The 27081-nt window shown below is 40.8% G+C and overlaps 1 protein-coding gene across 1 annotated transcript in view; it reads left to right on the top strand.

Annotated features, from left to right (window-relative positions):
• The window catches only part of LOC102041347 (sodium channel protein type 5 subunit alpha-like), a 217310-nt gene that overhangs the window by 105900 nt on the left and 84329 nt on the right, over nucleotides 1-27081 (top strand). Inside the window, exons 13-16 of the mRNA XM_031059735.1 lie at nucleotides 4190-4322; nucleotides 7864-8102; nucleotides 13004-13177; nucleotides 14586-14942. Coding sequence (XP_030915595.1) covers nucleotides 4190-4322; nucleotides 7864-8102; nucleotides 13004-13177; nucleotides 14586-14942 — 903 coding nt within the window. The remainder of the gene's footprint in view (nucleotides 1-4189; nucleotides 4323-7863; nucleotides 8103-13003; nucleotides 13178-14585; nucleotides 14943-27081) is intronic.

A 27081-nucleotide genomic window follows, 5' to 3' on the forward strand; every position in this document is an offset into this window, starting at 1 on the left:
GCCTCTGTCTGTCCTGCGGAATGGACCTCAGCAGGCCAGTAGAAAGAATTTTATAGATAAGAAACAATAAACAACCTTGAGAATGAGAACTGAAGAGCTCTGACTCCTTCTTTGACTGCTGGGCTGGAAAAAGAGACTTTCTAACATATCTTGGAGTCACTCTGACCAGCTAGAGATTCCGAGAGTGATCCCCACTGCTTTGCTGTCCTGGGGCACCTCCTAACCAGAGCTTCCCATCAGTCCAGGAGTAGGGCAGGGCAGCCTGTGACATGGTTTTGGGGTGGACAACGAGGCTGGAGTAACCTGGGGACACCCTCTTGCACACACAGCCTTTCCCGAATTTCTTCTTGGTCGCCCTAATGCTTTCTTTTCTAGGAAACTTGAATTGCTGAGCATTGCTAGATTGGCAGGAGGGAAAACACCTGGAGAGGGACCAAGCTGTTTATCAAGGGACTGAAATAAAGATTTAGGAATTTATCTTTAGATGATATTATTTCAAAAAGAAAAACAAACAAACAAACAAAAAAAAGACCTTGCTTTTTGTTTCAGCTAAGCATAAAAGGCTTTTGCTGACCACATTGGTTTGAGGTTTTCATGTTCATCCTAAAATCACCCTGGGGTAAAATTTCTCTCTTTCACTTTTTGCTTTGGCACAGGACTGGTGAAAAGGGAAAGTGTTAGCAGTTTCCATGTTCAGAAATAAAGGTCAACAGAATAAGTCATCCAAAAATCCTCCAATAAGTTATGTGGATAAAAGCTCCCTCTGATGCTGTCACACAGAGTTGTCACCACAGCTCTGTTTCTGCTCATTTCAAACTTTGCTTTTGTACATTCTAAGTGTAAATCACTCTGGTTTGGTACAAATATTTCAAACTGATTTAGTTTAAGGTGCATGTCTTTAAATAGTCAGGCATCCCCAAAATTAGGTGGTTGTTTTTAATGCTGTGCTCTATTATGGCCACCTCCAATTTCATTAAATATTTGTGCTGGTGCCTTTCTGGGTCCATTGCTCATGGTATGGCTTGCCCACCTTTTTCTGCTTGAAAAATTTTGAAGTGTACAAGGAAAATTAAACCTCTCCTGGTTCCCAAAAATGGTCTTTAAAAATGCTGCTATGCTTAAGCCCATCTTCACATAATTGTTTTGACATAGTTCAAAACTGTAGGCAGTGAGAAGAAAATATCTCTGTTATGCATCCTCATTTACATCTAAATTACTGGAAAGTATATTTGTCTCTATAGAATTTAGCTAATCCAAAGGAGGAACTGTTTCAGTTCATCAGGGGGCAACAGAAATAATCTTTTCCTGCTGGAGGTGCCTATGTTTAACTCTATTGTGATTTCTCATCTGGATCCTGGGGACCCTCCTTGCATAACTGTGGGGACTGCTGTTATTTTATGCTTAATTTCTATAGCAATATAAGTACAATGAGAAACTGTGCCTGTGTGTGTTCTCTCAGAGATGATAATAGCCTTTATGCTGCCTGCTTGTCCAGTTCCTGGAATTGTTTCTGTCTCACAGCGCAAAAGCTGCCAGTTCCTTGTGTGACTATCAACCATCTCTGTTCTAAAATAAATAAAAATAGTATAAACCCAAACCCACACATATTCCTTACATATGGTAAAAGCTTATGACCTTCCTTAAGCAGCTTTAGTAATTTTAAGCAATTCACCTGGATGGAAACTTTCTTTCCTGGAAAAATTCTTCCTAGTAAGTGACAGAGTGGCTACGTGCTGGATTTACTGCTCTGTTGGCAAATCTTTGCCCAGTGGCAGAGGCTGCCACACACTGCTGTGTCTCTGCTGTGTGCTGGTGCCAGGGGGCTGGCAGGGAACAGGGGCTTGGTTCAGTTAAATACATTTTTTAAAAATAGGAATAATGAACCTGTGACTGTTTTTCTTTTGGGTTTCTACCGCTTTGCACTTGTGAATAAAAGGTGGCTCTCAGATAAAGGACTCTTGGGAATGACGTTGTCTGATGACATGTTACTGGTACATCCTATGCTTTAGGTCAGATAGGATGGGGAGATATTAGAGCTTAAAAAGACTGAAATAATCCACAGAGGTTTGAAATGTGAGGTTTTCTTATGGTTCATTTTGCAGAGGCAAACTTGTGCTTTGGGGTCTTTTTTTTTTTTTTTGCTTTTCCTTTCTTTTTTGTTTAAATTTATTCTACTTAAAAAATTGCCTCCCTCCTGTTTTTCTGTCTAGCTATTTCTTTTTGGTACCATGTATTTGTTATGTATTCCAAACTGCTGTGAATGATTATGCAATTTTGTAGATGCTTTCTTCATTAATAAAACATTTGTTGTTTCATTGGTTTTTATTGGATGTTTTTGAGGTGAAGGAAATCAAGCAAACTAATGCATCTGAAACACCATTCCTGGTATTCCCTGGCTCCTAAGCCAAGGAGAGAGTTTTCTAGTTGTGCATGACTCTCTTTGAAGAGTTTCTGGTTATAACTTTCCCTTTGAGATGACTTAGTCTGTAACTCAATGGGCAATGAGCAGATTCAGTTGAGTTTTTCTTTAAAAGGACATTTTAGAGGGGAAATAAAGGCCATTTTGGAGCATCACTGTTTCTGGCCCAGCTAATGTTTTAAATTCATTCTTTCAAAGTTCTTACTCTTCTCTGGCCTTGCAGTGGTTGGTGTTTTTACTGTTGTACTTGAAGTGACCTGGGACCAGCATCCTGGTTATCATTGTCATGGTCAACCAGTGGCCAAACATCTTTGCCCTTTGCTGGGGATATCTCCTGCCCTGAAGAGGTCACAGTCCAGAAAGTCAGCTCATAGAGCTTCAGCACCTTTCTTTCTTGCTTTTCTCATGGAATTGCCTTTCTTGAAGAGCATTTTTGGTAGAGAAATGGTGAAAATGAGAGATCCTGGGTCCCTGGGCACGAACAGCAGAGCTTCTACTTTTGGCACATCTCAGTTGGCATTCCAGGTGCTGATCAGGGGGGTCAGGGCCATTTCAGACCCAAGTGATGAGAAGATCCAGAAGACTGAATTTTATTCCTGTAGCTCATTTGTCTATGGAGAAACTAAAGCAGCTACTCTGATATCTGAATAAACCAGAGGTTCTCATCTTTGTAGGGATTTCTTCTCATTTCCTGTTTCCTTGAGCTGTAACACAAGAGCCATCAGGATCCATCCTTCTACACCTGTCTTGTTACACAGTGTCTGGATGATTGAGGACCAGGGCAGGGGCTCTTAAACATTTATTTTGGGAAACTGAGGGTCTCAACCAGGAGGTCTTTGACAGAGAATGATGTTAAACCTGGCTTTCCCAGATTCTTGCACCTCAACCACTTTTCTTTCTACTTGTGTGGGATCTGGAGGAGTAAACCAAGTGGGATTTGTTCTCTATATGAATTGAGAGCTTGTAATAATAAAAGCCTTAACATCTTGCTCTTGTGAGCTGACAATATAAAGTGTTTCATGCAGTGTGTGTCTTCAGCTATACTGTATTTCTGTCTGACTTCAGAAACCCAAGCCTACAAAAAGCAGAAAACCAATTTAAAATGAGACATTAAACAAAGACAGTTTGGGAGTTCTGTTTTTCTGGTATTTGATTTCTTTGGGATTTTTTTTTTTCTTGAGAAACATGAGAACAAGGGTTAGGTTATTTTTTCCTGAGAAAAAGAAAGCTAAGTCTCTCCCCTAATTATGGAGCTTCAGAATCCATAACACCAAAGATCACCACAATGACAATATGTTCCTGAGATTTGGCAGTGTTTCAGAACAAGGAAAAGCATGTGTTGGGGAGTCAGTTTGCTTGGTATGATATCAGAGGTCTGCAATGGAGCTGTTACCCACGCCCTTTTCCTTTTCTAGCTGTATAATTAAATACTTAACACATTTCAGAAATAATGGATTAATTGATGTAATTAAGCAGGCCTTCTTTCACAAGCAAAGAGCATGGGAAAGCAGCACTGCTGTTCCTCTGGCATTGTAAATCTTCCTTTATTTTCACCCACAGCTTACATGAAGGTGAAGGGCAGAACAAATTCTCCAAAATTGCTCAAAGTGCCATTTTCAAAAGCTGTGCCCCACCAGCATGCCTTTAACTCAGAAGTCAGTGAGCTTTAGACTCTTCAGATGACAAAATTAATGCTTAGGCAGTTTTGAAATTTCTACCCAGTATCTGCCTTGGATTTACTGTGCTGATCCATTGTGTTCCTTTGAACAGACTTCCCCCTCGGACGAGGCAAGCAAGAAACAGCTTTTAATGCCCCACCGGCCCTCAGTGGACCACTCAGAGGAGCCCTTTCAGAGGCAGAGGGCAGTGAGTGCTGTCAGCATCATCACCAGTGCCCTGGAAGGTAAGAGACATCCTCAGTTTCCCAGCTCAAAGTCACATCTGTGTTAAAAGGCAGGGAAAAAGTGACACAAAATGCCCTAATATCGTTTTGAAAGAAGGCACTAAGGGTAGTTATTGCAACCCCTATATAACAGAGGCAGCACAATCCTTATCTTACCCAAGGACTTGTAAAAATCCAGAGAAAAATGCCATATAATCAGAATTGGAGCTGTAAGATTTAAGATTTTGTGCTGTCGTGGTGTTAGATGTGCAAGGGCTCGCTGGAGTGCGGGGTAGCAGAGCACCAGCCTGGTTTTGGGCGACTGACTGTACGTGTGCTGCTGCCTCATCTCTCTGGGGCTGATGGGAAACCTGGCATGTGCAGAACCTCCAAATTAGAGGAGAGGAAACTCTCAAAGTCTCTAAGTCTCTCACAACAGGGACACTGCAGTGTGGTCTGTGTTTGAGTCCCACCACGAAATTTGAGGATGCTCGAAGGATGCTTTAACCACACAAATATTTCTCAACGACTTTTTCCACTGTTCTTCTCATGAACTGCAGGAGGATTTTCCTCCTCTGGGTTTTCATAGGCAGGAACTTTGCATGTTCCTCTTGCAAATTTATTGACAGCAGGACAACTCAGAGCAAGACCCCCACATTCCCAATCTTTTGACTTGTAGCATGAAAGGGCTTCCTACAATTTCATGTGTGTCCTATGCTTCAAACAGGGATGAGAGAGGAGGTAGCACCAAAGAGCACAGCAAATGTCAGTCAGGAGCACAGTAGCAAGGGAAATTGTGGATTCTCCTGCAGTCTAATTCTCTGTGTGACTGATGGACAGGGACTCACCTTAAAAACAGGACCTGGACATTGCCAGTGTGAAACCACAAAGCCCTTCCTCTTCCTCAGCTTTTTACCCTCCCCATGGTTATATTCAGCAGCATTGTGGCCAGAAGATATATTTGTGTTTGAATGAATAAAGAGCTGTGTTCTTAATAGGGCAATAATTGCTTTGGTGTATTCCAGTGTTTAATGTACTCTGCAAAGGTTTTATTTGTTTTCTGTGGGGTTTTTAGCAATTAGTTTTGTGACTGATTTGCTCTCCTGTAATGTATTAAGAATGCCTAAAAGGCCTGGACTTGTGGAGTTCTTGTTTATTTAATGGTATTCTTCTATTCCTTTATACCACAGAGATAGGGGCCATCCAGGCTAGGATAACTCAGAGGACATGGCACTCAGGAATATGGTTTTGTGGTGAACTTGGCAGTCAAGGGACAACAACTGGAATCAGCGATCTTAAATGTCTCTTCCAACCTAAATGATCCTATGATTCTATGTAGAAGAATCCCTATTAAAGATTTCCTAACTCCCAGACTTTGATTATCATTGAAATTGAATACTTATTAACAGGGAATGTCAGATCAGAATAAAATATATCACAGCATTTAACCATATTCATGGCTGTAAGATTTGTGCCAAACCTTGAAACAGCCAGACCAGAAATCCCTTCCCCTTTACTTATTTGGTTTTTGCTCTTAGCTCTTGGGCAGTCAACAACTGTCTGTTTTTCCAGACATTACAAAGCCTTGCAGACAAGAAAGAACCTATTTCTGTTTAAATTTAAAAATAAGAGGAAAGGCATCACAATGCTGGTTGTATTTTTCTGATCATTTTTAACAGTAGCAGAAAAAACAGAGGCTAATTTTACTTTTCCTTTTGCAGATATTAGAAAAAAATTTAAATATCTTGTGTTTTCCAAATATCATATTTACTGGGAAAGGATGTGGATTATTAATTGATTTAAACCATTTTAATGCCACATCACTGCCAAAAGGCAACAGTCATACCCTCCTCCTTCCCTGTGTTCCTGCACTTTGTGTGATTGGTTTTCAGCTGGAGCAACAAGCAGAACCAGCTCACCCAGAAGGTCCAGGAGCACAAAAGCTGGCAAAAGGAGAGAGAAATAACATGTGGCTGAGGCTGAAGAGGGTGAAACCAAACCTTTTAGCAGCAACCTGGACTTAAAGGGGCTTATGTTGTGAAGAATACGGTCTAGATTCACCTGGAAAATTAGCTCCTTATTGACTGCCCTAAACACTTTATTGTTTTCAAATGCAAGTTTCAAAAAAAAAAAAAAAGGAAAAAATGCATTGAAATGCATGGTTCTCAAATAATTTTAGGGTTTGCCTGTAAACCCTCTCTTTGGAGGCTGGAAAGAGAAATTTCTTGGGAGAAATTTGATTTCCCAAAGATCTCAGAGCAGTGTAGATGTGTGTGCAAAACCTGTGCAGATAGGACACCATAGAGTATTTTGAAAGCTTGATGGAAGACACCTAATACCACAGTTCTGTTGTCCTTTGAAGAAAAGTGGATCAGAGAATCTGAGGGAAAATTCTCCAAGATCAGCAGGTCCAACCTTTGACTGAATACCCCCATGCCACCAAACCATATTGCAAAGTGCCATGTCCACTCAGGTTTTGAACACTTCCAGGGATGGTGACTCCATCTGTGCTTAACCACTGTTTCAGTGAAGAGATTTTTTTCCCAATATCCAATCTGAAGCTCCCCTGGCACAGATTGGGGCCATTTCCCCTTGTCCCAAATGCTTCCTGCCTTGGGAGAGGAGGCTGTTTATGAACTGATTGAAATAACAGCCTTGGCTGAAGTTTTCCTGTTATCAGTGCAGCTTCTAATTATATAGACTAAAACCATAATACAGCATTCCATGGCCATAAAGGAATCAGAAAAGGAAGGCATTAAGCAATTCTGCTGATCATTGTCATTTAGCCATTAACTGTCTCTTTTTGGACTTTTCTTTTTTTCACCATTTAACACAAATTATACTTATGAAGCTATTTCTGTTCTTTTGTGCATAGGTAAAATGAGCATGTAAAAGTGGTATTACAGGCAATATTTTAAGAGCACCTTTAAAAAGCACATTTTTAGTAGTGTTTTGAAACTGGCTTATGTGCTCCCTGATTTTGTTTTGGACTTTTCAGAAAAATCAGATATTTAATGCTTTTTTGGATTGCACATCAAGGACAGAAACTCTGTTGACAACCAGTGATACTCTGGTCCTCAACTACTTAAATCAGCTTTAAATATTGGATTTAAGCTCTTTCATCTCTTATCTGCTTTAAAAGGTATTACTTAAGATACTTTGAAAATGTGAGCAGGGAATGAAAATTAGATATTCCAATCGAAGTTAAATGAAGATAGTGTGTTTTTATCCATTCGAAATTGGCAAAATGGAAAATAGAGCAAGAATCCAAGCCTACATATAATACTAGACTTCACATTTTTAGTGTGATTCTCACTTTTTGCCTGTGACACTTCTAAAAGGTTTTTGCTTTCAGAACAGGTCACTGTCTGCTAAGTGCAGGTCAACTGGCTAAAACCCCAAAGTGTGTAATTTGCCAGCCTGTTAGGACAGGAATATTTTTATCTTTGAAAAAAGTTTGGGGTAATTTGTGGGCCTTCGTTTGTGTAATGAGTAATTTTAAGTGTTCTCTTGTCGTATAACTCAGTGTGAATTGACTGTGACTTTGCTGCTTGTGACTTAGAGCTTGAGGAATCACACCAGAAATGTCCTCCCTGCTGGAACCACTTTGCTGTTAAATTCCTCATTTGGGATTGCTGCCCACTTTGGCTTTTAATCAAGAAATTTGTCAAGTTTGTGGTCATGGACCCGTTTACTGACCTCACCATCACCCTGTGCATTGTGCTGAACACGCTCTTCATGGCCCTGGAGCACTACAAGATGACCAAGGAGTTTGAGCACATGCTCTACATAGGCAATTTGGTAAGTCAGCCTGAACTTGAAGTACCACCTGAGGGGTGAATTTCCTGCTTTTTAAAGTTTTGGCCATGGGAATGTCCCACTTTGATAACTGCCAGCGTTGTTTTGCCTTTGTGAAGCAAGTCTCTCCTTCTGAAGAGAACTGAATGAGGAACAAGTGTCTATTTTTAATCAAGCTAACATATTCTGGTGTTATTAGTAACCATTAAAGCCATGGTTTTGGGCTGTTCCTGATAGATATCTGTTTAAGGAAATGAGATAAGAGAAAGGTTAATGAGCTCTATTCAGGTTTTCTGGTAAAGCACCCATAAGGCAGAAGTTCTTGGTGACTAATAGTGACTTTTATGTTAAAACACAAAAATACAGAAAAAAAAGCAAGGCAAGATCTTGGAGGGAAGTGGAGTTGTGCTTGATCATGGGTTGATATCTATGCTGGAAGATGCCTGTAGTGCATCTTCTACATGTCCTGGGTCCTATGAAAACCCCAGGGCAGAGGGGACAGGGAGCAAAGCATGGCCAATGCTTTGAAGGGAAATTTAATGTGCAAACCAGAGCAGGTGGGTGTAGGGATGCAAAGCAAGCAGAGACCACACTTGTCCAAAGAAAAGCAGAGGGACAGTCCACAGTCAAGCTGCAGGGACAGCAGAAAAGCCTTTCCAAGGGCAATGTGATACAATTTGTGACCCAGAGGGCCACTAAAATTCTGCAGTTACAACAAAATGGAGTCTTTCTCTTTAATCATCTTTCTCTGAGTTATATTTAAAAGTTGCCATGTGTTACTGCTTTCAAACTTAATGTTTAGAATCCTTTTAATTGTAGAAGAGTCTGAATTAGAGACGGGACAGGCCATCTAGCTCTGGCATGGTGGGATTGCCCCTAAAATGTAGTGGCAGCAGCAGAGATATCCTATAGGAACATAAGTGCTCTGGAGAATCTGGAAAGTGGATGCTGCTAAGTTTGCATTTGAGGAGCTCACAGCAGAGGTCAAAAAGCCCTTTTTTGTGTGAAAACAGAGGCTGCAGTATCTCAAAGCTGGATTAATGTCACCTAATTTTAGGTATTTACAGTGTAGGAGTCTGTGCCAGTTGTCTTTGTCTCCTTTTAAAGTCAGTGGAAAGTAATGGAGAGTTTCAAGCCCCATTAATGTGATGTTGTAGTGACATTTACTTTTGGATGAGGTGAGCAGTGGCCTGTAGGGCTGTGACTGCAGTAGCCAGTGACCACAGTGGGATCACAGAGAGACACTGCAGGTGTGGGACCTGACTTTACTGAGAAGCTTCTCATGCTGGCAGGTTTGAGTGGGTAGCAGCAATAACCAGGCATTTTTTATCAGTCCTAGAATATGGGATATAACATATAGATTTTTTTTTCTTTACCCTGGTCCTTGTTATTTCCAGCTCTGGCCTTCCATGGGTTGAGTTAGAGGTTACACCTCTAGGCTGTGGGACCTGCCTCCAGCTTTTCAGCTGATGTGCCTTGGCAAATCTCCCTCTGTTGTTGTGCTAAGCAGAAATCCGTTTGGGTCTCTCTTGCTCCAAAGCCGTGCTCTTGCCCTCTGCAGAAAGCAGTAGATAAGGATAGCTTGGAAATCATCTTACAGGACTGTACCCAGCTTCACTTTGCAGCCAACATTCCTTCTTGTTGCTCAACAATTTGTGGCCTTCTAAGATGACTTGAAAAAATTCCTCTGCGTCCATCAAAGCAGGTGGCAAAGCCTCCACTTCCCTCTCTGGCACTTGGGATAGTCAAGGTGTCTGCTCCTCACTCTGCTTTTGGCAGATCAGCTTCCCCCTTTGCAGACCACAGGCAGTGAAACTTTAGCCCTTGGCTCCCCTCCTGCCAACACAGCTCCTGTAGACCTGCCAGGGCTGAGCAGGGCTGTGCCAGGTGCCATCAGGAAATTAGACACTCAGTAGAGACAGGAATTTTTGCAAACAGGGATATTTTGCAGAGAGACGCCTTTTTTTTTTTTTTTTTTTTTTTTTTTTTTTGGTTTTTTTCCTTTTCCAGAGAGGGAAATTTTACAAAGCAAATTTTGCAAAGTTTTGACAGAAAAAAAAAAGAGAAGAAAAATCTCGCTGTGTGTTTCTTAGCTCTGCCTAGAGCTATTTCTCTTCCATGTGCTAAAGTGTAAAGTAAGCAAAACAGCCTGCCTGCATGTTTTTGTAGCAGGCTGATGGCTCAGGGCTCCCCCTCTCCTGAGATCCCAGGAGTCTGGGTCTGTGAGAGCCCAGCCTGCCTCAGCTCACCCTCACCAGCTTTACTAAACCCCCGCAGAACTGGATTAATTGTGAGCAGAGCAGGTCAGAGAAAGGTAACTCCATTTCGTGGAAGATTTTGCAAAGTCATTTGTAATGAAAATTGACATTTTTTGCAATTCCCTGTGAAAGGGAAGGGAGTCCCAGCTCCAGGGCAGGCAGCCAGGTGACTGCATCCCCTGAGCTGCAGACTGGCAGCCCCCCCTCTGCCCCCACACTGGCTGGCTGGCTGTCTTCCCGTTACATCTAACCCTCTTTGAGTGATTATGCCAGCATTAAACAGGGGAAATATTAAACAGGGCAGGTCTTTGGCTTTTTTTTTTTTTTTTTTTTTACTCTGAGCAAATGTTTCTGAGAGAAATGAAAGAATAAAAATGGAATATGGATTTTCTTCCTCTGGATCTGCCAGTCATTGGGGCTCTCCTGCTGTGATTGTCCATCTACTTCATTCAGCATCTGCTGCTTTCAGGCCCCTTTAGCTCATCCCTTACAGGAATGAACATTTTCAAACGTGATCAGAAGGCCAGCCGAGCACGCGTACAGAGTTCATCTGCCCACGCAGTGCCACCACTTAAAAAATGAGTGGAGAGAGCAAGAACTCCCTCAATTTCTGTTTTCCTTTAGAAGCTGAGCTACCATTATGCAACATTAAAGCCTAAATGGCTGAAACGACAGATAAAAGGGTTTGGGTTTGTTGGTTTTTTTTTTAAGACAAAGTGCTCCACATCAGCAGTGTCATATTTAGCAGCAGAGGGATGTTAAGCTACTTGTTTTCCTTCCAGCCTTTATCACAAGAAACACCCAGCCCCTTGTGCAGGTGCAGTGGAGCAGGTGCTGTGTGGAATTTGTGGCTGGTACATAACACACACAATTCCTGATGCCTTCAGGAAGGCTCAGACATTTTGCTGCCTTGCTGTGACATTTCCTTCTCAGAAGGCTATTGATTAAAATGATTCAGGCAAAGAAAGTGATCCTCCTGAGTCATTTTCTCAGCAAGAGGGTTGCATAATGTGTGCAGCGTGGTCTCATAGTTTTTTTTTTAAGGCAGTCCCCTGGATAGAATTTCACAGACATCCAGTTTTGTCTTGCTCTCCGTCCCAGGAAAAATTTGAGCATTATGGTGGGAATCTTTGGTATCTCTAACCCCTGTGACTCAGAAGTTCTTTGCTAATTAGAAATATGAGACAGGTTGTTTGTTGTGTTCTTGGTATGAGGTGGTGATGGGAAGTTGCTCCATCCCAAGGTGCTGCAATCCAAGATATCATTTTCCTGAGGGGAAACAGAAGGTATTTTCTATAAGGAATTGTGTAAAATGGCCACTTGGAACAATTAATTCCTGAAGCATTACAAAGCAAAGCCAAGCACTCCTCAAATTCAGGCTATGATAATTTGGTTTTAATTTTTAATATCATAATTGTATGATTTTACTCCTTCCCTTTCATGTCTTAGTGGGTGTCTCATCTCTGTTGCTCAGAGTTGACCAGTTTAGCTGGGTTAATGTTGCAAATATTCAACTTCTTGGAAGAAAAACATTTCTCCTTGGCTGTATATTAGTGATACACGACCTCTGGATTTCCTCCTCTATTTTGACCAACAAAGTGCATTAATGTTGATTGTTTCACAGAAAACCATGCATTTTAATTTTACAGATATCCATTTCTGCAAATGTATATATTTCTATTTCTGCAATTGTATCCATCTCTATTTCAGAAATTCCAGAATTTTCCAGAAACACAAAGCTCTGGGCAGCTTGTACTAGGATGTGACATTAAAATAAAACATTATATGGCAAACTTGGTGCCCACATTTTGTCATTTTAAGTTGATTGTAGCATTGCACTATGCATTTAAAACATTACTTAAGCAGGACATGCAAAAGTACAAAATCTGATTCTCTAGGATGCTTTACAGGAATCTATTAAAAGTGAATTTGCTGTCAGCAGCCTTCCTTTCTCTGCTCCCTCTGCCTCATAGGTAATATTTATATGTTGTTTTAAAGAAAAATGTTCCAATTAGAAGCTCCAACATATGACATTTGAACTGGGTCATAAATAACCAATATGTTCCCAAGATGCAATGAGAAGAAAATTGCTGTGACTATTTGTAAAAATAAAAAAAAAACCAAACCCACCAAGACTCAAATTAGAGTTTCTAATAGTCTTTGCTGCCAGCAATAACCTCAGAATAACTGGAGGCATTCATTGCCCTTCTATTGATAATAAGAACAAAATAAAAAGGGATTATACACCAGATACACTGCAACACAAATAGCCCTTAACACTCTCCATTCACTTAGCTTTCTCCACTGAAATATATAGATTTAACCTTTATAAAAGACACCTTTACACCTTTTTCCCCCTTTTTCTTTTTGCCACTGTGATTATTCAGATGATAGAAGCAGATAGAAATGTATGTTCCAATCCAGATCCTGAAGTCAGATGTCATTATATATTTACAGCAGTATCAGGTATTATTGTGAAAAGACTATACAAATTTATAATAGAGATAAAGAGTCAGCCACAAAAAAAAGCAAATATTTGTTTGAATTTGTGTGACTTTCTGCTGGGTTCGCCTGTGAGAATGGAAACTCCACAACCAAGGAGTTGTGCTTAAAAGGTTAGTTTGACTTCATATTTTCTTTCTGCAGGTCTTCACTGGGATTTTTACAGCAGAAATGATCTTCAAAGTAATTGCCCTTGACCCCTACTACTATTTCCAACAGGGCTGGAATATTTTTGACAGCATAATTGTTATTCTAAGCCTGATGGAACTGGGTTTGTCCAGCATGGGAAACCTCTCTGTTTTACGCTCCTTTCGACTGGTAATGATCTTATTCTGTTCTTAATCATCTTTTTTTTAATTACATATAAACTCTGACATGAATGCAGCGTATTTTCTTAAAAATGCATCTGCCTATAATTGCTGCAAGCTGGTGAACAGTATGTGACACTAATTACTGTGGGATAAATGGAATTGTTCCAGATTTACATCAGGGTAAATGAGAACATAATTTGATTCCTTCTAGCTGTGCCAGGTACTTGTAGCACACTTAAAATATTTGAATTCCAATTTGTAATAAAGATCTGCCATTTTATACCTGTGCACCTGTTAGCACAGACAGTAGAAAATTGATATCCCAAGAAATGCAAGAGCTGATAACTTGTTGTTTTAGGAGCTGTTATTCCTAAATTATGTTATAAACATGCCACTGTTCTTTTAGATGTTGTCAAAAGAAAATGTCTTTGAATTATTCAGAGAGAGATTTTTTTTTTTCTAGAACTGATCAGCATAACATAGCATCTGTCTTTCACGGGAACTCCTTAGCTGTCAGCTCCTTTGTTAAGCAGGGGACAGTGGTGTTCTATTAGTGAGAGACTGGCAACATTCTGGAACAGAAAAGTACTTTCCTTGCCAGCTTGACATTTGTGTTGCACTTCATGTACCAGGATGTCCATGCTAATTATTCTGGCCATGATATGGTTTCAACATTTTTAAGATCAGGAAAATAAGCCCTTATGGTTACATTTATCAGAAGAAATTTATTTTTTTCCCCCCAAAATTCTCTGTATTGCTCAAAAGCGTAAATTTTCCATCACTGTCCTAAGTGTCTCCCTCCAGTTTTTGGAGCAATCCTGCTTGAATAGGGCTTAATTTAGACCTTCAGCTGAAAACACAGCACAAGGGCTAGGCACCATTTACATCCTTAAAATAGGTCTTAAGTGGGCCGTGGGCTGTGCACAGACTGCGGGATCCTCGGCACAGAGCTGATTTTCACCCTGGGAGCTAACAGCTAATAACATCTGACTGAGACTTGCTCTGAAGCACAGAGGAATTCCTTCTCTCATTGTGGGACCAAACCTGAAATCCCTCCCTCCAGATGCCTGCCAGGATGTTTATTTTGAGGAGGAAAAGCAGCACAAAAGAAAATACTAAGAAATAGATGTCATTCTTCCATCCTTTCCCCACCAGTGGGGGAATGTGCCATTAAAACCATGTCTATCTAACCAGGCAGAGCATAGCTCAGGAAAACTTAATTCTCATCTGAGAAGCCCAAGTGATGTTTTATTAATAGAAGTAATGAGGTTAACAGGAAGTATGGCTAAAATCGCCTTGTACCGCACACACTGCGGCATTTAACATCTTTCACGTTTTACTCACTTGAATAATTCATTGGCTGAAATGGCTGATGCTCCTGTGAGCTGACACTGTTGTTTATGTTCTGTTCACAGCTGAGAGTCTTCAAGTTGGCAAAGTCCTGGCCGACCTTAAACACGCTCATTAAAATAATTGGAAACTCAGTGGGTGCCCTCGGTAACCTCACTCTCGTGCTGGCCATCATCGTCTTCATCTTTGCCGTGGTAGGAATGCAGCTTTTTGGGAAAAGCTACCTGGACAATGTGAAGAAGATAAGCACCACTGGCAACCTGCCACGGTGGCACATGAATGACTTCTTCCACTCGTTCCTCATCATCTTCCGAATTTTGTGTGGAGAGTGGATCGAGACCATGTGGGACTGCATGGAAGTAGCTGGGCAGCCACTGTGCCTTCTCGTCTTCTTGTTGGTCATGGTGATAGGAAACCTGGTGGTGAGTTCTCAAGATGTTTTGGTTATTTTTTTCTTCCTTTCCTGGTGGGCACATGCAAACGTACCATTTTTTAATCCAGAAATGGAAAATCTCATGTTGCTCTACAATTTTAATTCAATGAACCTGGTTGTCACCGAGACAAATTTGCTTCTATCCCAAAGTTGCTTTGCTAGTTGGCTGGTTGGAAATGAGGACTTGATGGGTTTTTTCAGAAGAGCAGATGTTTTACTCTAGAAGAAAGGCACATGGGTTGATCACAGTGATTTTATATTTTATGCCGTTCATGGGCGTGAAGGCTTTCCTCATCTCTTTTCTGTACAGGTGTGAGTATCACCTCACTTATTCCTGTTTTGGAATATTTATTTTTCCTTTCACTTTTATATATCCATATTTATATTTCCCTTCACTTCTGGCCCAGAACACACAAACCTTACCACAGCACAGTGTCTTTGAGGGGAGATTTGAACATCTTTAGCCTGCATGTTTTAGGAAGCTGCAGGTTTTGTTTACAGTAATGTCACTGGCTCACTTGCTGGTTTTTTAATAGACTATCCCATAAGCATGGCTTACATAAGCTCTGAACCTATTAAGACTGAATTATATTTCCCTGTTGACATCTTAAGGAGCGCTTTGCTGGCTTTCAGTCATTGTGGAAATGTTTTGCCTGTTCAGCTTGCAGAGCATCTTTGACATTGTGGCTCTAATGGCCTTACTGTTTATGTAGTGAGTTATTTAATAGTAGATGCTGCTGTAAAAAAAAAAAAATGGTTTTTTTGCTACCAATTGCTTTTAGTGGTTGTTTTGCTTTAAAGCACCCAATGTTTTGGTTCTCGGCTGGTGGGGTAGAAAAGTTTTTGAAAGAGCTTGTAGAAAAACAAAGTGTGTTGCTTTGTTTACATTAACTTAAATTTTAACAGTTATTTTCACATGAAAGTGTTGATTGCAAGAGCAAAGTACATTTTTGAGGGTTTTTTAAAATAAAGGTCAAAAGACTAAACTGTAATTACTCAGCAAGTGAGAAATTATTTATGTTTTTTTCTATGACTTACCATTTCTATAATTTTTTTAAATGAAATTTGATTAGAAGAACAGGGGCAGAATATTACTTTATTTATGAAAAAAACATGATTTATTACATCTTTTAAGAGAGTTTAGCCTGAGATCTAGAAAGTTAATTTCCCCCTGCCATTAAGCAATGTGTTCTGTGTATGATGATGAAAGCTGGAAATAATATGTGTTAAATTCTGGGGAAAATGTTAACATTTGAAATATTCATGGATTATTAAAAGATGTGAATTAGCAACATCTGATACCCTTAGATATTAACACTCATTAGTGTGCCCAAATTCTGCTAAGTATGAAATCTGTCTCAGCAGAGACTGCATTAACATTATCTACCTATATTTAACCTTCAGTGCTCAAAAAAAAGAAAGACTGTCCCAGATGTAAAGCCAGATATTGAAAAATTCTGTCTGCATGGAGAAGCTGAAGTTATTGGTCAGCTGAAAGAGAAAATTGCTAGCTTTGGTCTTTCCAGCCAACAGTTCTGTAAGGATGTGGCAAAGACTGATAAAGAGGAATAATTCTTGTGTTTGGGTCTCTCATAGAAAAAAAAAAAGAAGGAAATTATTTATAGGTGAAAGAACAGCAGATTGTGAATCATGAGACTCATCCAGTGCCAACAAGGAGATTTCATGTTGCAGACTCATCCAGTACCAACCATGTTGATTAGCAGGCAGAGAGGAAGTCATCTTAACCTCTGGCACCAGCAAAATTGTTGCTTTCTTCAGTATGAGTGGATTGAACTCACCAACTCTCTCTCATAACATCATCAGACACAAAAGTTCTGGTAGCTTAAAAGCACCATGAGCCCTTTCAAATAGAAATACTCATGTGCAAAAACTTTAACCTGCAACTCCATTGCCATCTGCGCCAACAAAGTCTCTCTTTTAACTTGCTGAGATCCTTTTTCCTTCTCTGAGTTTCAAGAGTCAGTCCTGATAAAGAATATTATCCTGAGGCTGTGTCTCATTTGGACTCTAAATTCTTCCATGGTATCTGGAGGCTTGGAGAAAACCTTGGTGTAGTATATCTGTACATGCATCTAAATTAAATACTTTTGTCTGTCACATCTGCCTTATGGTGATGTCTGGGGTTGCTTTCCCAACTACAAGGCTGAGGATTATGGAGCAAACTTGCACCTGAACTCCTGTAAAGTCTGCAAGCTGGTGCTGAAATTGTTGCAACCACTGCAATTCTGTGGTGTGTTCAGTGATTGGTTTGCAGGTCTTACCCAGCCTCACTAACATGAAAATTCAAAGGAATGGTGAAGAGCCAGGGAACTTAGTAAGTGCCCTGGGCAACATTGTGTTATAGAGCAGTCCAGTTGTTGAAAGGAATTTTAGTATATCCTTAGTCTTTGGGTTGTATTCATATATCCTGAAAATGTCTGGGACAATTTGTGTGCAATGCCACACAAAACTATATTTAAGGGTGGTCAGCTGGTGAGTGAATCATCTTCAAGGAGGTAAACTTTACAATATAGTTGGAAAACTATGTGCAGTGTAACTGCCTTTTGCACAATAAAGCTGTGCTGCTACTGCCAGATGGCATTTTAGAGTCACTGAAGCTGCTTTAGAAGGTAAAGCCAAACCAGACAGATCATAAGAATTTCTTCCTCATTTGTAAGAGAGAGCTTCTGAAATAACTAAGTGAATAATTACACTTTTTGTTAAGTTTTCAAAAGGGCTTAATGTGTTTTTAATGTATATTTATGCTACTGAGGTGAACAAGGAAAATCACCAAGACAGGAATTATTGAGATGATGTAGGAGAATTAGGGTCAGGAGGCAGGTCCTGGTGCCCCCTGCTCTGGCCAGAGTCAATGTGACACCAGCCACTTCTCAGGGGACAGCTGTGTGTACTGGGTGCTGTGGTGGAGTTTGTGGGTCCCCAGGACGAGGGAAGAGATGAGAATCTTGACTCCATGTTTCTGAAGGCTGATTTATTATTTTATGAGATATGTTTTATTAAAAGAGAATGCTATATTAGAACTATACTAAAGAAAAGAGAAAGGAGACATCAGAAGGCTAGCAAAGGAATGAATAATAAAATCTTGTGACTGAACAGAGCCTGACACAGCTGGACCTGTGATTGGTCATTAAGTAGAAACAACTACATGGAACCAATCAAGGATGCACCTGTTGGCAAGGAACCTCCAGACCACATTCCACAGCCATCAGATAATTATTGTTTACACTTCATTTCTGAGGCCTCTCAGCTTCTCAGGAGAAAAATCCTAGCAAAAGGATTTTTCAGAAAATATGTCTGTGACAGGGTGCTAACAACGTGCATGAATAAAAGTGACACTTCCATCACAGGCAGGACAACCTCCCAGGCTCACTGGGTGTGTGTGGCACACGCTGGCCAAGCCACACTTTTACCCTCTGGTGGCCACCAGGATGAAGGATGGATCCTGCCAGCCTCTCCTGAGGTGCCGCTAAGGGAGGGACAGCCTGAAATGCACTCGCTGTCTCTGCTCCTGCTCCAGCTGGGCTGCATGAGCCAAAAAGCATCTCTTAGTGTTCAATCCACAGAGCTGCAGTGCATTAACTGGCCCTCAGGGCTGAGTTCTAGGCTGCTGTTGTCTCACCTCTGTCCCATTCACACGTCCCAATTCATCCATGGCACATCCAGCCCTGTTCCCTAACCCACCACAAGCTGGCAAATCACTGCTGCATTTCTGTGGTGGATCTTGCATTGCTGGAGTCACAAGCATGTGAACATGTAGGGTCTGTAACCAGGAAAGTGATACCTTAAGAATTTTCCTTAAAAGCAGAATATAAGAATGGAATTCCTCCTTTAGGATCAGTCCTAGCCTTTTTTTTTTCCCCTGCTGTCCATTCACTCAGGAAAATATTGATGACATTTTCTGAGAACACTAAGGTAGAAAGCACCACCAATTTCTAGGGTATCACACTATCCTGTAGGCAGGATTGCATAACCATTATTGAATTAATGCATGATGCATGGAATTATGAAATACAAAGTGTAAGGTCATGCACTCAGCCCTGTTTAAATATTTATGTTTTGATCCAGTAGCTTACCAACAGAAAATGTTTGAGAGTATATGTATCAGTCACTCTGAACATCTACATCTGAAATAATTACATGGAGGTGCCTTTATAGTCAGATCTGGTTAATGGAGTCTGTGAAGTCATAAAATATCTTACCACCCAAAAAAATCTAAATATAATGGGCTAAATAGCCCCTAAAACTACCTATTTCTGTCCCTGCCATCCTAGGAGGCAAACAGCTGTAGAAACCCCTGTGTGGCTTGATATGTTGACCCAAGAGGACCTTCTGGTCCTGTTTTTTCCTATGGTAATTTCAGTACCTGGCAGCAGAGCTGCTCAGCAGGGTTTGGATGAGATTTGAAGTGACCACTTTGGTTAAACTCAGTGGAAACTTTTCTCTGTCAAATGGGCCTGAAACCTGTCTTTCTATTCGGCTTCCGCATCTCAGGAAGCATTTATGGATGTTTTTTTCTGTTATAATTTGGCCCATGAGACAGACAGAAATATGGAAAAGTCACATTCTTGGGTGGAAGAGGTTTGTGCCTGCCTACATGCCTTTCCTACAATTCCATGTAGGACAGATCCTTGAAGAAGTGTTCTGGGAAAGTCCCACTAAATCTCCATCAGGTTAAAATCAGTGGATTTTCAAACTGGTCAGACACCAACAGAACCTCATTATCAGTCATTCACCACCATTTCCCCCTTGAACAGACAAAATCTGTTGATAAAATGTGTTACCAGAGCTGTTCTGACAGACACACAGTTCTGCAGCTGGGCAAGAAAGAAAAATCAAGTTACAGGGTTTTGAGCAGCCTGGTCTAGTGGAAGGTTCTGTGCCCATGGCAGAGGGGTTGAAAATAAGTGATTTTTAAGGTCCCTTCAAATCCAAAGCAGAAGATGATTCTATGAATGGGAGCAATGCAGAACTTCTGGGTGCTTCCACTTCATCCTGTTCTTTTACAAGAAGAGGATGTCTCTTGTGACCATGAGAACATTGTCCACCACCAATGCAACCTGGATGGGAATAATGGCCTAGAAGGAGGAGAAAGGCAAGAAAGATGAAGGATCATTTAGCACAGATCCTGGCCTGACAGATGTGCAAGAGAGAGATTTGGGATTGTGAGGATTGTTTGGGTGGAGAAGAGAAATGTCTACAGCTTTATGTGAAGCTTAATCTATGAGAAGAAATTCACAGCAATTCCCTGCCCTGAGTCACTTTCCTAAATAAGAGACCCTAAGCAATATAAGGTGTCACTGGATCTCATGTGTCTATCTAATACTTTTGTTTTGTTTTGTTTGCTAAAGTTGCCTTTAGTTCAATGTTTAGAGTGAAGAAAACAGATAAAAATCCACAAAAGAGGCAGCTGTAATGTGTAGTGCTTAAATGTGTGAGACAGGGCTGATATTTGGATTGCATGGTCATCAACACAGGGGCTTTGCTTCTGTATAAACCCTTTTCTGTAATTAATTACTGAGTTTCACTAATTGAGCACCACAATCTCTAATTGAGGAACATAATTGAGTCTGTGTGGCCACCTGTGAAGGAGAACTGGTAGCCCACCCCATGGGACTCCATCAGCTGGCTGGGAGCTGCACAGGTCTATCCCAGCTGGAATATTGTGATCAGTGCAGAGTATGAAGAAGTTTAATAACACAGATTGAGATGTTCTTTTGCATTTGCCCTCAGCGCCAGAAAATATCCCTGAACACATTTAATTGATTAGTGTAGGAGTATCCATAAAGTCCTGTCTCACTCAATGCTGATGCTTCTCCATCACTGCAAATTTCTCAGCAGATCACGTCTGGGCTTGAAAGAGGCTTATGGTAATGTCAGATTTTCTCTTTGTTTAAATGAAATGGGCACAGAGAACTATCATTATCCCTTGTGGTAAAACCAGAAGTAATAGCAAAATAGCATCTTACAGGCCTAGGTAAAAGTGGATTACAATTTTACATTTCAAGAGCTCAGACAACCAAAGCATATTAGGATGGTCAAAGGTGGTCTTCAGATGGAGATTTGTATTTCTGCCTGGCATGATAGGGCTGTCACTGAGGGAAGATACATCAAAACCCCAACACTTTTAAAAGACAGGAAGCATTAAACCAGGGAATTTAAAGACTATAAAACTTTTTAAAGGGTGATGAAGGGTTGTTTTACCCCAAAAAGAACAAGGCCTCTTTAATTCAGACAACCTTTGTCAAGAAATGAATGCAAATGGAACTCTGATGACATATGATAGCACTTTTCCAGCTATATCCTTCTTTTCTTTTCAAATTATATACAAATATAGACTACCAAAGCCCCATTTTTGTGGGTTTCACTGTCTATCCGTAGAGAAATGTTTAACTCAAGGGTTCCAGCAAGACTTGCTGCCCTGAATCAAGTAATTATTTTTGCATTTAATGACAAACATGACTTACTCATGGGGGCCACTGAAGACATCCACTGTGTGAATAAAGGTTAATCTCCTTGGAGGAATATGTAGTATTTGTATTGCATCTAATTATTAATATAAATGAAGTGGAATTTTAAAATATTGTGTGCCTTCTAATTGCAAATCTAACTAGGTTAGATCTGCTTGCTGGAAATTAAAGCAGGTTTGGGAAGAAGGTATGACAGCCCAAATTACAACATTTATGGTTTAGATTTTTAATTTTTGAATCACTGTAGAGGTTGGCAGAGTCCTCAAGCTTTACATGTTGTACTTCTGCCTCTAGGCACATACTCTCCTTGGGGTTCATAGGTTCCACTTCTTGCACAATGGAAGGAAGAGAGGATACGGTGCAACTATGTGAAACCTGTGGAAAAACAGCTTTTTGCAAGGAGCAGGGAAGCCACAGGAGATTTGAAGAGAGGTCAGGTTGTCCCAAGTCTCACAGGAACACTCCCTTCCCTCCCCTCTATCTGCACCCCATTGCTCACGTCCTGGATGCTGCTGTTCACCTTAGCTGCTCTTTCAGCAGCTCCCAACATTCTGGAAATATGCATTTGTGTTTTGGTTGCATCAGCTGAGAGTGCCAGCAGATAAACAGGGCAGGAATAGGCACGTCAGGAGCAGTCATCGTCAGGACAGACAAAATCTGCAAAGCAGCGAGCGAAGGGCACATGGGGCACCAGGGAGGAGGAGGATTGATCAGAAAGCTGCAGGAGCCATAATGAGAGCTGGGAAATACTGGCAACAAGGGCTGGAGAGTTTGAGGGTCCAGAAGAAGCCAGGGAGCCCAAGGGATCATTAGTGAGAAGTGGAAGTGTCGTTTGAGTCTGTCTCATCAGCTCGGGCACTTATGTAAGGGAGGCGAGTCTCCTTTCCCGAGTCACATGTGGCTCTGCAGGAGAGCAGCCCAGAATCCATCAATAAGCTCAGCTGGGGATACAGAGAAAGTGGTGTCAGAACAACTGTCAGCATGTCACTGCTGTCCTTCTTGCTCCTACTCATATGGCAGTGGGAATATTTGGTGTGATGCTGCAGAGCTCAAACCTCCGAGGGAGGCAGATAAACCCCAGCACATTCCCAGCTACTCCCTCCATCATTTCCTTGCCAGCTACCTGAACACTCTGTGTGTCCCAAAGCAATTTTAGCTATTTGTATTCCCCATTATCCAGCCTTTCTTGAGAAGTGCCTGGGAAGCAGAGCACTCAGGTAGTCGATGCTTTTGGGCAAGCATCTGGCTATGTCTGCTTAAGTATTAAACATCCTCAGGGTTAAAGAAATGTCCACCAGAAACAGATGGCATCATCTGATGCTTCAAAAAAATAAATCCTGACACCAACCATCAATCAGTCCAGTTGCCTCTGATGGCTCCTAGTTGAGATGGAGAGCCTCCATCCTCTTGTGGGTTACTTGAAATACAAAGCTTTTGCCTGACCCTCCAGCCCTTAAAAGCTGTATGGTTTATCAGTACCCACATAAATAACTATAATTTATTTTATTGGGCGGATATATCCCACCCCCATGTGTAACACCAGATGCTGGTGCTAAAAAGTCTGGGGAAATTAATCTCACTGTATTTATGGTGAGCCATCAAAGACTGATGGGTTTCAAAAATGCCGTTCTATGGTAGATTGAGTGGAGTCTATTCAAATCTGGGAGGTTTAGGGCTGCTTCCCCCCAGATATGTGAGGGAAATGCACCTGAAAATAAATAGGAGGAGTGACTACTTTCAAAACCTTCTTCTAAAAAGTAATCTGCTTCTTTCTGTCACTTCAGATTTATGAGAGTCTGTATCTGCTACAGGCTCAGTTGTTTCTTCTGAAGAGTTGAGTCTTGGCACTTGGTGACTAAATCTGAGCTAGCATCTTAGGGGGACAAGTGTGTTTTGAAGGTATTACATGGTGTTTGTGTTGAATATATACTAAAATCTGCCAATTTTTCCCTGCAATATTCATCCACAGAAAGGTAGATATTTGAAAACACAGCTAGCTCAAATCCCAGTAGGAGTTGGCACACAGAAGAGGAGGGAGCTTTTGCTTCTGATGAAGCTCAAAGGAGGCTGAAAACAAAAAGTGCACTAAAGCTTTTTTTTTTTTTTAATTTATTGGTGACATAAGGAATTCCCAAAGCAATAATCCAAAGCAGATTCATTAGTGGACTGTGACAGATTTTGGCATTTGGTGCAGATTTTCATCAGTAGAATTATAAATATTGCTTCTTGATCTATAAATGAGTCACTGGGATATATCAGAGAGAAATAAAATCTCTTAACAATGCTAGTGCTCTTCTGTAGTCTTGTCTATAAGGGAACACAAAACTATCTTCCATTAACATTTATGGGTGTGAGGTGTCTTGGAAATATGAGAATACATTAATTCAATTGACCCAACCCCTTGGAAGCCATCTTCATGACTTTTGTTCTAATTGTGTTTTCAAATCAAAGATATTTCTCTAAAAACATTGTTTAAGCATTGACTCCATTATATGAACTACTGACAAGATGAAATATTTTTAATAAGATACACCATATGTATGTTTTATGTTCTCATAGATATTTTACTTGGAAGATTCTATAGTGGAGTCCTTGCTGAGATTTGGTTTTATTCCAGGGGGTCAAAGGGGAGCTAAGTTATTATTTGGAAAAGTGCAGCCCTGTTGGTATAGCAGGCATCAGTAGGGTAAACCCTGCCCACTTTTTGTACTACATGTGTCCTTGATTAATAGTGTAAGTAGGGGTTTGTCAGTGGTTAAGTTTTTGCTAATAACTGGGTAGTTATTAAAATCCAGAAGGCACTGAGTCAAATTTAATTGGGCAAGAGTGTGCAAAGGTAGGTACAACTAAATGTGTCTCTTTTTATTAATGTCACAGTGCGAGTTGTCTGGATGTCACTGAAAGGGTAATGACAACAGAATTATTCCTAACATGTGCTGAGGGAAAGGCAAGGTTTTAACGTTAAAATAGACCAGGTGGTACAAAATTAATACATTATTCACTACTCCTAAACATCTTACACTTAAAAAAAAAAAAAACCTGTTACAAATATTTTTTTCCTTCACCAAAAATAAGCAGTGAGCTGTTCATTCTTACAGTTGCCTCTAGAAATATCTTGTTAAAAAGAATATGTGAAACAACCAGTGAGTCATGACAGACTTAACCTTCTTAGCAGGTGTATGATATTTAAGAGACACTGGAATTTATCTTTTCATGTACAGTGCACATTCATATCTGGAGTTCTCCACCCAGCACATGTGTGGCAACACAGTCTGTGGCTTCCCAAGGAAAAATGCTCAATAACACATTTGGAAAATAAATTTAGTACACAGGATCAGATGCCAATTTCCTGCCTTTTGGGGTCTTATTGAACAGTAAGAAATTCCTGCAAAGGGGTCCTGCCTTTGGTCTCCTGCTACCATTCCACATTTCTCCATCTTTCTGAAATTCCACTCATCTGTGTCTTACTGTGTTAAACTTCTTTAAATTCAGTCAACTGACTGACCCACACTTACTGAGGAGAGTCTCCAACAGATATAGATCTATTCCATCAATTTTATGTTATTGCAAACAATACAAGGGAAAGGAGAACCAAAGCTATTGATTTTTTGTCTCTCTTATAATATTTGTGTCTTTGCTACTGTTTAAGTCCCTTTTGTTCTATTTCCTTAACTCCAGATTAATGTGTTAATTTTTTTTCCTGTTTTTTTTTGGGTCATTCTTAGCCAGAATTTTGTTTAAATTAATTCTAATTGAATATGAACCAAATTTTCCATTCCTTTAACTATCATCTACCTAAAATGTATTTTCTTCCATTTTGGTCAGTTCTGGCCTTCGTTGTCCTAGAATCAAAGAGTGGTTTATGTTGGAAGGGACCTTAAAGCTCATGTCATTCCAACCCCCCTGCCATGGCAGGGACACCTTCACTATCCCAGGTTGCTCCAAGGCCCTTCCAACCTGGCCTTGAATTCTTCCAGCGATGGAACAGTCACAACTTCTCTGGGAAACCTCTTCCAGTGTCTCACCACCCTCACAGTGTAAAATTTCTTTCTTGTATCCAATCTAAATCTCTCCTTTTTCAGTTTGAAGCCATTATCCCTTGTCCTATCACTCCATGCCCTTGTCCCAAGTCCCTTTCCAGCTCTCTTGTGACCCCTTTAGGCACTGGAAGGTGCTCTAAAGTCTTCCCAGAGCCTTCTCAAGGCTGAAGTCCCTCAACTCTCTCAGCCTATCTCCACAGCAGAGGTGATTATAATTCCCTTTTTCATATTGCCTCACATCTCTGCTGTAATCTTCCTCATCTTACCCTTAGAACAAACCTCCTCCTGTTTCCACGTTGCTTTGGGGTTCTGCTTTCCATGACATCTTCTCCGAGCTCCATCTCGCTGTGTGTCTTGACTTCACCCTTCCCAATACACAAGCAAGTTCCAAGATGCTGTCCTGAAGCCATTTGAAATTCTTGTCATCAATTCAATGCAAAAAGGGTTTTATGTTCTGACCAAACTTTGCCATCTGCAGGTCATAGTCACTTTTTTTCTTGGAAAAGGTACATGCCAACTGACCTTAGCATTTGGATTGAAATATAGCTGATGTTTTCCGTGCTGAATGCTCATGGAAAGTTGCAAAATCTTTGAGGATGGAAGGTTTTCAGGCAGGTCTACTTGCAATTTATGCCTTTTTTCCTCTGTTTGTCGCTTCCTCCCCACCACAAGTTCCCCTCTTTTTCTAGCCCCCCTCACACAGACTCATTCATTGAAAATGCACAGCTAAGAGCACTCCTTGTGTTACAAACTCTTTTGTACAGATGTTTCTTCCAGGAAGATTTCTTCATATCTTCCATGTCCCTTCTCCCCTCCGGTAGTTCTCTTGTCCCCGCATTTGGATGTTGTTCCATCCCATTTCTAGGAGATTCAGCAAGTGCAAAGCCCCTGCTGAGGGATCTCTGTTTGAAAACACGGGCAGGTGGCTTCCTCTAGAAATTGAGGCATGAAAACAAATATTATGAGCATCCTTCCCCTGTCTTGGTTAGCACATTCCCTGGCCACCCCACCCAGCTGGTGCCTGGGCATTCAGGGAACAGCCCTGTCTGGGGAGAGCAGCCACAAATCCATCCTGCCTGGGGGAAGAGAAGTCACCTTCTTGCCCTCAGGGATGGGGAACAACCTTGGCTGGTCTTTGTTTGCTACTGAGATGCAATTTTTAGGTCATAATATGGCCCATCTGCCTGGCTCTCAGTTCCTGCTTTCTCTCTAGCAGACTGTCAGTGAGAATAAACCCATAGAAATGTTCTTAAGGACAAATGACACCATCAAATTTCTCCTTTGCTTACCCATCTTGCACTAAAAGTTTTTAGTAACCCCAGTTGCTAGGATTTCTGCCAGGCACCCAAGATACAATTAATAAATGAAACAAATTTCAAATTTCCACAGCAGCAAAATGCCTTTGTGTTTTCTGATATAAAAAAGGGAATCAGAGATGAGGCCATCTTGCCTGGAAAGATGAGTTTGCTTTGATCATGTGGTGGAGCACAGATTTGGATTGAAGGATGCTGGTAGCCAGTCCTCCTTGGATTTCTAGTAAGTTTTCTCTGAAAAGCACAGCTCAGAGCCAGCTTTATCCTGTGGATAAGGGCACTCACCT

Source organism: Geospiza fortis, unplaced genomic scaffold (assembly GCF_000277835.1).
Source record: "Geospiza fortis unplaced genomic scaffold, GeoFor_1.0 scaffold182, whole genome shotgun sequence".
NCBI classification, from domain to species: domain Eukaryota; kingdom Metazoa; phylum Chordata; class Aves; order Passeriformes; family Thraupidae; genus Geospiza; species Geospiza fortis.